Source organism: Suncus etruscus, chromosome 16 (genome assembly GCF_024139225.1).
Source record: "Suncus etruscus isolate mSunEtr1 chromosome 16, mSunEtr1.pri.cur, whole genome shotgun sequence".
Lineage (NCBI taxonomy): Eukaryota > Metazoa > Chordata > Mammalia > Eulipotyphla > Soricidae > Suncus > Suncus etruscus.
Genome location: NC_064863.1, coordinates 33,636,088 through 33,649,156, shown reverse-complemented (window position 1 = coordinate 33,649,156; position 13,069 = coordinate 33,636,088). Strand labels below are relative to the sequence as shown.

The 13,069-nt window shown below is 45.3% G+C and overlaps 1 protein-coding gene across 1 annotated transcript in view; it reads right to left on the bottom strand.

Annotated features, from left to right (window-relative positions):
- The window catches only part of KLB (klotho beta), a 44,877-nt gene that overhangs the window by 7,708 nt on the left and 24,100 nt on the right, over positions 1-13,069 (bottom strand). Inside the window, 2 exon segments of the mRNA XM_049790113.1 lie at positions 1,799-2,067; positions 4,499-5,009. Coding sequence (XP_049646070.1) covers positions 1,799-2,067; positions 4,499-5,009 — 780 coding nt within the window.

The window sequence follows — 13,069 nt, the reverse complement described above, 5'->3', positions numbered from 1 at the left end:
TAGTAGAGGGAATCAAACCCACGTTGTGTGCATTCTAGGTTGTACTTTCTCCAGCCCCTAGTGCTACTCCTTTAATCCCCAGGCTCAGTCATGCTGTGTAGTGAAGGAGCAAGTGAGCTGGGAGGTGCTAGTAACCCTGGGAACTCATGCTCAGCCAATTCTAAGGCATTACAGTCAACATCAAGCTGTAATGATGGGCTCAGTTCTCCCTGGTGGCAGTAATTGTTTCCTTGACTCCAGAGTCTAAATTAAAACAGATAAGGACTCAAGAAAAAACATTTCTAAACTCAGGATCAGCAAGAGGAAGCGGTTGTTTTGGGATCACACCCATTAGTGCTCAGAGCTAACTCCTAGCTCTGCATTCCCTAAGAGGACCATAGAGATGCTGGGATCAACCCAAGTTCGGTTGGCCAAATACATGTCAAGCACACCCTACTTGTACCATCACTCTTGCCCTACTACTGTTTCTTTTAGGGGGGGGGGCACACCTGGCAGTGCACTAGGAAATGATTCCTGGTGGGGACCAGGGGAATCATATGATATGTGGGGAATTCAATCAAGGTTGCTTCATACAAAACACACCCTACCCACTGTACTATCTCTCCAGTCCCCCCACTGTACTGGTTTTAATGTACTGTTTTTTTCTTCCCATGATTGAATTGTAATGTACCTGGATAAATGATAATTAGCCTTTGGTAAACATTCTCATTCTAATTGTTTTCTCATATGTCATCTTTCATACCATAATTACCAGACCATATCACTACCCACATGCCATCTGTCAACCACTTACCTAGGACATTAAACTGAGGGAACGGTGATTATATAATTCTGAAGTTAAATTTGTATATAATCCTTCATGTAAAATCTTCCTAGTTTAGGGGATGGAGTGATAGCATAGTAGGGAGGGCATTTACCTTGTATGTGGCCAACCTGGATTCAATCCCTGGCATCCTGTGTGGTTCCCTGAGCCCGTCAGGGCAATTTCTGAGCTCACAGCCAGGAGTAACCCCTGAGTACCACCAGGTATGGCTCCAAAACAAACAAAAGTAGATCTTGGGCTGGAAGAGTAATATAGCCAATTGCATATTTACCTTGTTCACAGTTGACTCCAATTTGATCTCTGGAATCCTGTATGTTTCCCCAAGCACTGCCAGGAATGATCCCCAAGTGCAGAGCCAGGAGTAAGCCCTGAACACTGCAAGGTTGTGGCCCCAAAACAAACACAACTGAGAGAGCTCAACAGGATGAGCTCATGCTTTGCATGCTGGAGACCCAGGTTCAGACCCTAGTCCTGCACCATCAGCAGAAGCTTCTAAACAGGACATTACCCAAAACAAAACCAAGTCAATTTTGTCATAAGGCAAGATCAAATGGAAATCTAGGAGAAAGTAAATTATGGTGGAGAATATTTACGCTTGGGTAGTAGACTTGGTGTGGTAACATTGTGCCTGAAAGCATATAAAACAGTTTCATTCTTAGAAACCAATGTTCCCTCAGTAAAAAAAAAATAAAATAAAATCAATGGCTCTGAGTGGCAGAACACTTGTGTAGCCTGTATGAGGCTCTGGAGAATTGGCACCACACAGCTTCTCTAGCAACAGTGGGTGCAGCCCTGGGGGCTGCTGAGCACAAATGGGCTCCAGTCTCACAGCACAAGCCTAGCCCTAAACTGTCAGGCCTGAACCCCAGGCCAAACACTTCAGGCCAATCAGTGCCTGGAGTGAGCCCTACTCTCTGCACCAGTTATTCTCATAATCTCTCCCTGCATTTCATGGATTTGTAAGTAGTCGCATACCTTCAGCACAGATTCAGTGATCCCCCAGGAGAAGTCACAGGGAAACTGGCCCTGCACGGCCGGTGTGGCCTCCTGTAAAGTGAAGCCATTATCACGGATGATCTGTCGGTAGTAATGTGCAGAAGACTTGGGTGTCCTTTCTTTCTGCTCATTATTCAGATCCACATAAAATAATCCCCGGCGAGTGCTGTAAGCATCCTGCCATTCAAAGCCATCCAGAAGAGACCACGCTGTGTAACCAAACACTTGTACTTCATCAAACTTTATTGCTGTGTGGAGAGGAAAAAAATAGAAGGAAAGAGGAGAAAGTGGAAAGATGGTAGGAAGAAATGAAAAGAGGAATAGAGGCAGGATGGAGAAACGAAGGAATCATTATAGATTAACCATTATTTAAGTCAAATGTTAAACTGAGCAGAACAATATCAAATATCTCTTTTTACTATATTCAGCTATAGAATGAAAGGTAAGTTAGTGATGGCTGAATATTATAAAATCTAAAAAAACAAAAAAAACAAAAACACAAACCAGGGCCTGAGCGATAGCATAGTGAGTCGAGATTTTGCCTTGCTTGTGGTTGACCCAAATTCTATCCCTGGCATCCCATATAATCCCATGAGCTGGCCAGAAGTAATTTCTGAGCACAGAGCCAGAAGTAGCCCCTGAGAATTGCCATATGTGGCCCCAAAACAAAAACAAAAACGAAGTCTAGAGCAATAGTACAATGAGTAGGGTGTTTGCCTTGCACAAGGTTGACCCAGGTTTGAATCCAGGCATCCCTGAGTGCAAAGCCAGGAGCAGCTCCTGAGCACTAGCAGATGTGGCCCCCAAACCAAATAAATAAACCAATAAAAAAGTAAAAAATAAACCAAAAACAAAACAAAACATGCTTGGAGGATTTAACACCCTAACTTCACTAATATGCATATTGTGGAACTAAGATTGTCTCTCATTTTCAAGTACCAATATAAAATGCAAAATAGGTCTGACCTAAAAAGTAGATATTGGGACTGGAGAGATAGTACAGCAGAGGGACACTTACCTTTTATGCAACTGACACAGTCCTCAATCCCTGGCACTCCATCAGGTCCCCTAAACTCACCAGGATTGATCCCTAAGCCCAGAGCTAGGATTAAATCCTGGGAACTGCTGGGAGTGATTCCAAAACAAAAATATTCCTATTCCTTAGCATGCAAATCTGTTACAAGGGATGGTTATTTCTAGCCTTGTTAAACCAGCACAATTACGTGTTCTTGACCAAGAATTTCTCATCTCAGGCTCAGACTGGTTCCCACTGGACGACAGTTTCTCTTCTAAGAAACAACCCTTTAGGGCAGAGTAGAGACTTTGGGAGGAGGGAGAAGCAGCGAAGTAAGCCCAGACTGACTGGGCCAAGGGGCAGGAGCAGGGTTTGTTCTGCAAAAATCATGAGAGGAAACAATTGAGCAAGTTTCTTGAATTCAGCTTCCTCACGCTTGTATCTAAAGATAATCTTCCAGGACCTCCACAGCTGTGACTTTCACATTCAGTAAATTTCAGGAGATGATTTTTAAAACAAAATAAGAGGGGCCAGAGAGATAGTACAATGGTTAAGGTATTTGCATTGATATCTGGCTCCCCATATGGTCCTCTAGGAGACCCTACCACGAGTGATCCCTGCACATAGAGCTAAAAGTCCTGACACAGTTGGGTGCAGTCTGATTTAAAGGGAATTTAACTATTTAATTACAAAATTTGGGGCCGGAGAGATAGCATGGAGGTAGATTGTTTGCCTTGCATGCAGAAGAACCATGGTTCGAACCCCAGCATCCCATATGGTCCCTTGAGCCTGCCAGGAGCAATTTCTGAGCATAGAGCCAGGAATAACCCCCGAGTGTGTCGGGTGTGAGCAAAAAACCCCTAAAATTTTTTTGGTGGGTGTATGGACCACACTGAGTACCACTTGGGTTACTCCTGGCTCTGCACTCAGAAATTACTTCTGTCAGGGCCGGAGTGATAGCACAGCGATAAGGCATTTGCCTTGCACACAGCTAATTCAGGACTGACGGTGGTTCTATTCCTAGCATCCAACATGGTCCCCTGTGGCTGCCAGGAGCGGTTTTTGAGCAGAGCCAGGAGTAACCCCTGAGCACCGTGGGTTGTGACTAAAAAATAAAGAAACCAACAAACAAAAAAAGAAATTACTCATGTCAGACACTAGGGACCAGAGGGGATGCCAAGAATTAAATCCAGGTTGACCACATGCAAGGCAAATACGCTACCCACTGTATATTGTTTCAGCTCCTAAAATTTTTCTTTTGTTTTTTTTGGTTTTTGGGCCACACCCGGCAGCGCTCAGGTTACTCCTGGCTCTATGCTCAGAAATTACTCCTGGCAAGCTCGGGGGACCATATGGGATATTGGGAATTGAACCAGGTCTACCCTGGGTGGGCTATGTACAAGGCAAATGCCCTAATGCTCTCTCTCCAGCCCCTCCTAAATTTTATTTAAAATGTAGATTAAGAGAATGTACAGAGGGCAGGGCACTTGTCTCACACCTAGTCAACCTGGGTTCAATCTCTGGCATCCTATGTGGCCTTCCAAGCATCATCTGGCGTGATTTCTGAGTGCAGAGCCAGGAGTTACCCCTGAATACTGCCAGGTGTTGCCTAAAAACCAAAATACTTTTCTTTTTTGTCTTAAATGAGCTAATATACAACCCACCTTGAAGAACCTGATTGAGGAAATTCTTCATCATATAGATGGCAGTAGTGTCTTCCGTCTTCACATGGCTGTCAGTGAACCAGCCATTCTCAGCAATCAAGATTCGGGGGTTGTCATATTCTAGTTTGATCCAGTTCAGCACTTCACGTAAATTGAGTGACACGACTTGTCCCATTTTAGCCATGGTATTCTGGGGCTTGAAGTTGTTGGGCCCAAAGGAAAAGGCGAAGAAATCAGCTGTGCCCCTCACCTCCTTCTTCTCTGTCTCGGAGAAGAGGGGCAGGGTGGAGAGCAGTTTCTTCTTCATGAGCTCCGGATAGTCGCCATCCCCGTGGATGGGGCTGGCGAACCACCCGAGTACCGACACCATGGACTGCTGGCATTTGAGGACGTCCATCACATTCTCTGATCTGTTCGGCTCAATCCAGTGGGAGCCCAGCGTGATGGAGACCCAGCCCTTCTGTTGCGGGCGGAAATTGACGTTGTAGTTATGCCAAACTTTTGCATGAGCCTGAGAAGAAGAAAATAGGATTAATCTTGTGTGACCTTACCAGACTTGTTGCATCACTGGCAGAGGGATCAAATTGATGAAGCACCTGATTTTCAGGTCCTCAGGGGCTGCTCCTACGCTCAGAAATTGCTTCTTCCAATGCTTGGTTCGGTGTGGGGGGAGAGGGAATGTTGCTCAAACCAGGGCCACCAGTATGCCAAACCCTTTGAACTGGTCCCAAGGAAAACAATATAAAACAAATTTTGAGAGCAGAGGAATAAAATGGAAGCTTGTCCCTCCCCTCCACATATCAATCAGTAAAGTAGTGTATTTAGGAATGGTGTAACCCCTGGGTGGATATGATAGATGTGGGATTGAGAGATAGTGTAAGTTAAGGCTCTTTACCTTACATGTGTCTGACCCTAGGGTCACATATGGTCACATATTGATCAATTCTTGGATCACATGTGGTCTCCTGAATCCTGGATCACTGCCAGGAGTGATCCCTGAGCTCCGATCCAGGAGTAAATTCTGAATATCTTTGGATGTGGCCAAATATCCTACCAGAAAAACTCAAATGAATTCTTGGAGCCAGAGAGAAAAGATAGAGCTAAGACACTTGACTTGTAAGTGACGGGCCTAGGCTCAATTTCCAGTACCACATAAATTAATTCTTCTGAGTCCCACCAGAAGTGATCCCTGAGCAGAGAGCTGTGAGTAAGGTCTGAGAATGGCTGGTGTGCCACCCCTCCAAAATAAAGGATGTTGCTATTATTATTTCTCCTAGAGTTTGTATTTCCAGCAGAGCTCTCTTAAGCAGAGCCCCAGTGTATTCCCACATATAGAACTGGGTGTGTACTAAATATCTGGCTTGCTTTCCTTAAGAGTAAAAAATAAGTATCACAGGAACTCACTTGCAAGATACAATAATTTTTTGATTGTTTGTTTTGGGGTTACACCAGAGTAACAGGAGGCACTTTGCTGGCATGGTTTGTTGGGGAGACAGAAATATTGGGGTTCAAACCTGGGCCTCTAGTATGAGGAGCACATGCTCTAGCCCTCTGACTCATTGCCCCATCATAGGACACAACACTTTCACTGGAAAATAAAATTGAGATGTGTAGAACAGAAACATAAATTTCACAACATAAGGCATGAAGGAAAAAATAAGTAAGAAAAACATGGCATAGGCGTCAAAGTGGTAGCACAGTGGTAGGGTGTTTGCCTTGCCCGAAGCTGACCCAGGACAGATGTGAGTTCGATCCCTGGCATCCCATATGGTCAACCAAGCCAGGGGCAATTTCTGAGCACAGAGCCAGAAGCAACTCCTGAGTGCCACTGGGTATGACCCCAAAAACCAAAAAGAAAAAGAAAGAAGAAAGAAGGAAGGAAGGAAGAATAAAAGAAGAAGAAAGAGGGGCCGGAGAGATAGCATGGAGGTAAGGCGTTTGCCTTTCATGCAGGAGGTCATCGGTTCGAATCCCGGCATCCCATATGGTCCCCTGTGCCTGCCAGGAGCAATTTCTGAGCCTGGAGCCAGGAATAACCCCTGAGCACTGCCGGGTGTGACCCAAAAACCACAAAAAAAAAAAAAAGAAGAAGAAGAAAGAGAAAGAAAGAAAGGAAGGAAGAAAGAAAAAGAGAAAGAAAGAAAGAAAGAGAAAGAAAGAAAGAAAGAAAGAAAGAAAGAAAGAAAGAAAGAAAGAAAGAAAGAAAGAAAGAAGAAAGAAGAAAAGAAAACAAAAGAAAAACATGGCATTGTTCATAAAAAGCCACAAGTTGGGGCTGGAGAGATAGTATGGAGGTAAGGCGTTTGCCTTGCATGCTGAAGGTTGGTGGTTCGAATCTTGGCATCCCATATGGTCCCCTGAGCCTGCCAGGAGCGATTTCTGAGCGTAGAGCCAGGAGTAACCCCTGAGTGCTGCCGGGTGTGACTCCCCTTCCCCCCCACAAAAAAAGCCACAAGTTATAGGGACTGGAGAGATAGTACAGTGGTTAGGGTACTTGCCTTGCATGTGGCTGATCCTGGTTTAAACCTAGCACCCCATCTGGTTCCATGAGCCTCACCCAGAGTAGTCCCTGATTGCAGAGCCAGAAGTAAACTCTAAGCACCACCAGATATGGGTTCTCCACCAAGTAAAAGCCACAAGTTACATTAGGAGGATAAGGCTTGAAGGATTTTATATCAGGGACTGGAAGATAGCACAGGGATACATGCACCCCACCCCAGTTCAGTCCCTGATACCACATGATCCAATATCACCTGGGATAGTTCTGAAGGTCTTATACAATGCTGGAGTGGCAGTGGTTCCCGGCACTGCAAGGCTGGAGCAGCACCAAATTCAGACTCTGACAATCCTCCTCACAATCAAAAAATAGAAAATAGGGGCCCAAGAGATAGCACAGTGGTAGGGCGTTTGCCTTGCAAGGACCAACAGTGGTTTGAATCCCTACATCCCATATGATCCCCTGTGTCTGCCAGGGGTGATTTCTGAGTGAAGTTAGGAGTAACCCCTGAGTGCGGCTAGTTGTGACTCAAAAACCCCAGCCAAAAAAAATATATAAGTAAGAAAATAGGGGCCAGAGAGATAGCACAGTGGTAAGGCATTTGCTTTGCACATGGTCAACCTGGGACAGACCTGAGTTTGATCCCCAGCATCTCATATGGTCCCTTGAGCCTGCCAGGAGCGACTTCTGAGCACAGAGCCGAGAATAACCCCTGAGCACCACTGGGTGTGGCCCAGAAAACCAAAAACAAAAAAAGAAAAGGATTATTTTTGTTTGTTTCTTTTTGGGTCACACCTGGCAGGGCTCAGGGGTTACTCCTGGCTCTACACTCAGAAATCGCTCCTGGCAGGCACGGGAAACCATATGGGATGCCGGGATTCGAACCACCGTCCTTCTGCATGAAAGGCAAATGCCTTACCTCCATGCTATCTCTCCGGCCCCAAGAAAAGGATTCTAATTATGCAGTTGGGAAAAAGTGAAGTCACGGTATTTACTTATACATTAATGAATATGGAGAGTATTGTTGCTGCATAAAATGAGTCAGAGAGAAAGGGATAGAAATAGAATGATTACACTCAATTGTGGGAATAAGAAAAAAAGATAGTTTGATAATATCCAGAGACAATAGAGATGAGGGCCAGGAGGCCTCATCCATGGTAGGAAGCTTGTCATAGATAGTGGGGGGAGTGTACTTAGGGCAGAAAAGGGACCACTATGACAGTGACAAATGGAAATGATCAATCTGAATGAGAACTGGATGCTTAAAGGAGATAAAATGATTGACATGATAGATGACCTTCAGTAACAATATTGCAAATCACAATGTCTAAAAGGAATAAAATGAAAACAGGAGGAAGGGAGCCAAGTAGAGAAGGAGAGAGAGAGAGAGAGAGAGAGAGAGAGAGAGAGAGAGAGAGAGAGAGAGAGAGAAGAAGGAGGAGGGGGGAGGAGAAGAAGAAGAAGAAGAAGAAGAAGAAGAAGAAGAAGAAGAAGAAGAAGAAGAAGAAGAAGGAGGAGGAGGAGGAGGAGGAGGAGGAGGAGGAGGAGGAGGTGAAGGAGGAGGAGGAGAAGGAGAAGAAGAAGAAGAAGAAGAAGAAGAAGAAGAAGAAGAAGAAGAAGAAGAAGAAGAAGAAGAAGAAGAAGAAGGGGGGTGGGGAGGAGGGAGATCTGGGAAATTGGTGGTGGGAATGTTGCACCGGTGAAGGGGGGTGTTCTTTACATGACTGTAATCATACAACTATAATCATGTTTGTAATCACGGTGTTTAAATAAAGATAAAAAAAAGAAAAAAGAAGAAGAAGAAGAAGAGAAGAAGAAGGAGAAGGAGGAGAAGGAGAAGGAGAAGGAGAAGGATAAGGAGAAGAAGAGGGAGGAGGAGGAGAAGGAGAAGGAGAAGGAGAAGGAGAAGAAAAATGCCTGCCACAGTAGCAGACTGTAGGTGGGTGGAAGGGGAAACTAGGGACATTGGTGGCAGGAAATGACCCCTGGTAAAGGAATGGATGTTGTATATTTTATGACTAAAACATAAACAACTTTGTAATTGTACTATCACAGGATTCAATTAAAAATTTATTAAAAAGAAAAAATATTCTAAGGGCAGAAGAAATTGAGAGTTCAAGAGTTAAGGGGCTTGCCTTAGGTGCATCTAAACCTGGATACGATAGCCAGCACCACATATGGTCCACCAAGCCCCTCCAGGAATAATTTCTGAGCACAGAGCCAGGAGTCAAGAGCCAAGAGCACCTCTGGTGTGACACAAAATTAAAAGGTTACCCCCCACAAGTAATAATTGTAGGACTGGGAGGTGGCGCAGTGGCAGAGCATATGCCTTGCCTGCTTGATGAGCTGAGCTGATCGCAAGAAACAGCAACAAACAAGGTCGGTCTCTAGAACAGCTGAAACCACTACTCTGTCCTGGTCATAAGCGGCATCATTCTTGCTCTCTGTCACAGTATCTCCCTGTCCCTCAGCAGGTGACTGGCTTCTTTACCACCTCCCAGACCTCCCAGTTTCTCTGTGTGGAGGCCCCTAGAGTAAGTGCACAAACCCCAACTTCTGGACTCACAAGTCAGCTTGTAGCTCAACCTGAGCTTTGCTTTTGCTATTGGTATATCTGTTTACCTGTCTTGACTCAATTTTCTTGAAAAGTTCCAAAACTATTTACAACCAAATATTCCTAGTATTGCCAAGAACAATCTATTTTTGGAGAAGGTGTTAACTTTGTACCATCAATAAGCTAAGATTCTGTCAACTTTCAGAGGAAATTGCTAGCGAGCTCAGCACAGTCTACCTGTCAGTCTGGGGTTTTCTTTTTCTTTTTGGGGTTTTGGGCCACACTTGGCTGTTTAGGGGCTTTTCCTGGATCTGTGCTCAGATGTGACTCTTTTTTTTTGTTTGTTTGTGGGCCACACCCAGCAGTACTTGGGTTACCCCTGATTCTGAGCTCAGAAATTGTTCCTGGCAGGCTAGGGGAACCATATGGGATGCTGGGGATCAAACGGGGTTCGTCTTGTGTTGGCAGAATGCAGGGCATATGCCCTACTGCTGTGCTAATGCTCGGCCCTTACTTGACAGTGTTTAGGTACCAGGAATTTGAGCTGGGGATGGTCAGATACAAACAAGTGCTTTCACCCCTATATTATGTCGCCAGCAGTTTTAGTATGTGTGTGTGTATGTGTGTGTGTGTGTGTGTGTGTGTGTGTGTGTGTGTGTTACATCCAGCTGTGCTCAGGGAACACTCCTGGCACTGTGATGCTGGGGGTTGAATTCAGGTAGTCACATGTAAGGTTTTCCTCCCTGAGCCTCCCTTTGCTTCCTTCCCCTCCCCTTTCTTTTCCTTTCCTTTTCTGTGGTAGCAAGGATTGAATCTGGGGCCCCAGGTGGAGTACATCCCCATCCCAAAATAGCTCTTTTGAGCCTGTGTGTAGTGTGTTTGCCTTGTACATGACCAACCTGAGTTCTATTCCTGACATCCCATCCCATATGATCCCCTGAGCCCACCACAAGTAACCTCAGCACCCCAAAACAAACAAAAACATGTCATCAAAAATAGATCATTTTTTGGTTTTGATTTGTTTTGGGGTCATACCTGGCAGTGCTCAGGACTTACTCCTGGCTCTGAGCCCAGGAATCATATAAGCACCCTATTTGCTGTATATCACTCAGGCCTCCAAAAGAGCTCTTACGAGCTTCCAGTTTTACTTATTTATTTTTGGTGGCCCAAAAGAGGTTTATTACCATCTTATGAGACCATTCCCCAACATCCCCATAATTACAGGAGAAATAAAAATGCCAGGGCACCCTTAATTCTCCCTCCCCTCCCAAAGACCGTAATTGATGCAGAAAAGACACAAACCAAGACAGCTGTTGGCCTCAGCTCCTTTCCATTCAGATGGTGATGGAGGAGGTGAACACTGTCCACCATATGGGGATCCTGAGACCGTCCCAACCACCCCCACCAGGATGGTGTGATCACCTTGTGCAATCTTGTGCACAGGGCCTCGAGCAGGCAAAGAAGAAAAGGCATGACCAGGCAACCAGGTGCCATCGAAAACAGTTGGGGGTGTAGGGGGATGGACCACTGGGAGAAGCACCTCTCTGGGTAGTCTGGGCTCTCTTCACAATCCTCCTCTGTAGCCCCATATTACTGAATAGTGAGTCTCCCATTCACTTGGGGAAGCTGTAGCAGATTTGTGGGATTTTATTTTTTAAATAGCAGATTTATTTATTTACTTACTGTTTTTTTTTTTTTTTTGCTACACCCAGCGCCACTCAGGAGTTTCTCCTGGCTCTGTGTTCAGTAATAGCTCCTGGCAGGCTCAGGGGTACATATGATTTTTTTTGTTTGTTGTTTGTTTTGTTTTTGTTTTTGGATCATACCCGGCAGTGCTCAGGTTTACTCCTGGCTCCAGGCTCAGAAATCGGTCCTGGCAGGCTCGGGGGACCATATGGGATGCCGGGATTCGAACCAATGACCTTCTGCATGAAAGGCAAACGCTCTACCTCCATGCTATCTCTCCAGCCCCATGGGGACCATATGAGATGCCAAGGATGGAACCCGGATCTATGCCAGGTCAGCTGCCTGCAATGCAAAGGCCCTACCACTGTGCTATCTCCAGTCCCGCCTATGTGTTTGAGACATGCGCTCATATGTTAGGTGAATGCATTTGCTCTATATGCAACTCCAGTGTTTCCTCCCCCATCGTGGCCTACTGGATCTGGAAGAAATCTTACAGCAAAAGGACTTAGGTCTGTATGATCTGCTCAGAGCTAGTAGCCCCCTGTCTGATGCTCCCACCAAAGCTACCAACAAGTGTTTACTTTTTCAGTGGTTCTAGGAACAGAACTGCAATCCCATGCATGCAAGGCATGTGCATGACACATGCTTTTTACTGCTGCATCACATCCACACCCTTCTGGGTGTTCCTGGGATTGGAACCACAATGGAAAGTCTTGAGAACAGCATACACCCACCCCACCTCCTGCTTCAAAACAAAAGCAATTGTGCATTACTGAAATTCAAAGGGGCATTTTTTGCTTTAGTCTAATCAGCCTCTTAATCCCCTCAGAGTCTCAGTGCTTTGTTCAGTAAAAGCGCCAATTCTTATCTTCAGGGCTATTGTGCACCTCCAGCTATAATGCTAGAGATCTGAACACGTGTAAGACTAGGCCTTCACTTACGAACTCCCTTCCAAATATGGTACCATTATCCAGTAAATGGATGGTGGAGGTCGTAGAGTGGGTACAGCACTTGCCTTGAATGTCTTGAATTCCTGATACCCCATATGGCCCCATCAAGATTGAGAATGAAGAAAGAGGGGCCGGCATGGTGGCGCAGGCTGTAGGACATTTGCTTTACATGCTAATTTAGTGTGGTTAGATCCCCCGGCATCCCATATGGTCCCCCAAGCCAGGGGCGATTTCTGAGCACATAGCCTGAGTGTCACCTGGTGTGGCTCAAAAACCAAAAAGAAAAAAGAAAAAAAAAGAAAGAACTAAAGAGAGAGATAAAGAAAGGAAGAGAGAGAAAGAGGGAGGGAGGAAAGGAGGAAGGAAGGAAGGAAGGAAGGAAGGAAGGAAGGAAGGAAGGAAGGAAGGAAGGAAGGAAGGAAGAAAGGGAGGGAGGGAGGGAGGGGGGGAGGGAGGGAGGGAGGGAGGGGGGGAGGGAGGAAGGGAAAAGATAGGAATGGAGGAAAGAAGGAAGGAAGGATTTATATGCTATAAATCATTAAGCTAGTTCTAATTGGGGTTAAGGGTAGGGAATGCTTCTTTAAAATATACATTTTTTGGGAGGCTGGTGAGAGCACAGCGATAAAGCATTTGCCTTGCACACGGCCAACACAGGACGGACCCCGGTTCGAATTCCTGCATTCCATATGGTCCCCCAAGCCTGCCAGGAGCAATTTCCGATCACAGAGCAAGGAGAAACCTCTGAGCGCTTCCGGGAGTGACCCAAAACCAAAACCAAAACCAAACAAACACTAAAATATGTGTTCCATAAAAAAAATTTGTTTTTCTGTTTTGGGTTTTTTTTTTTTTTTTTGGATCACACCCAGTGATACTCAAAAATCACT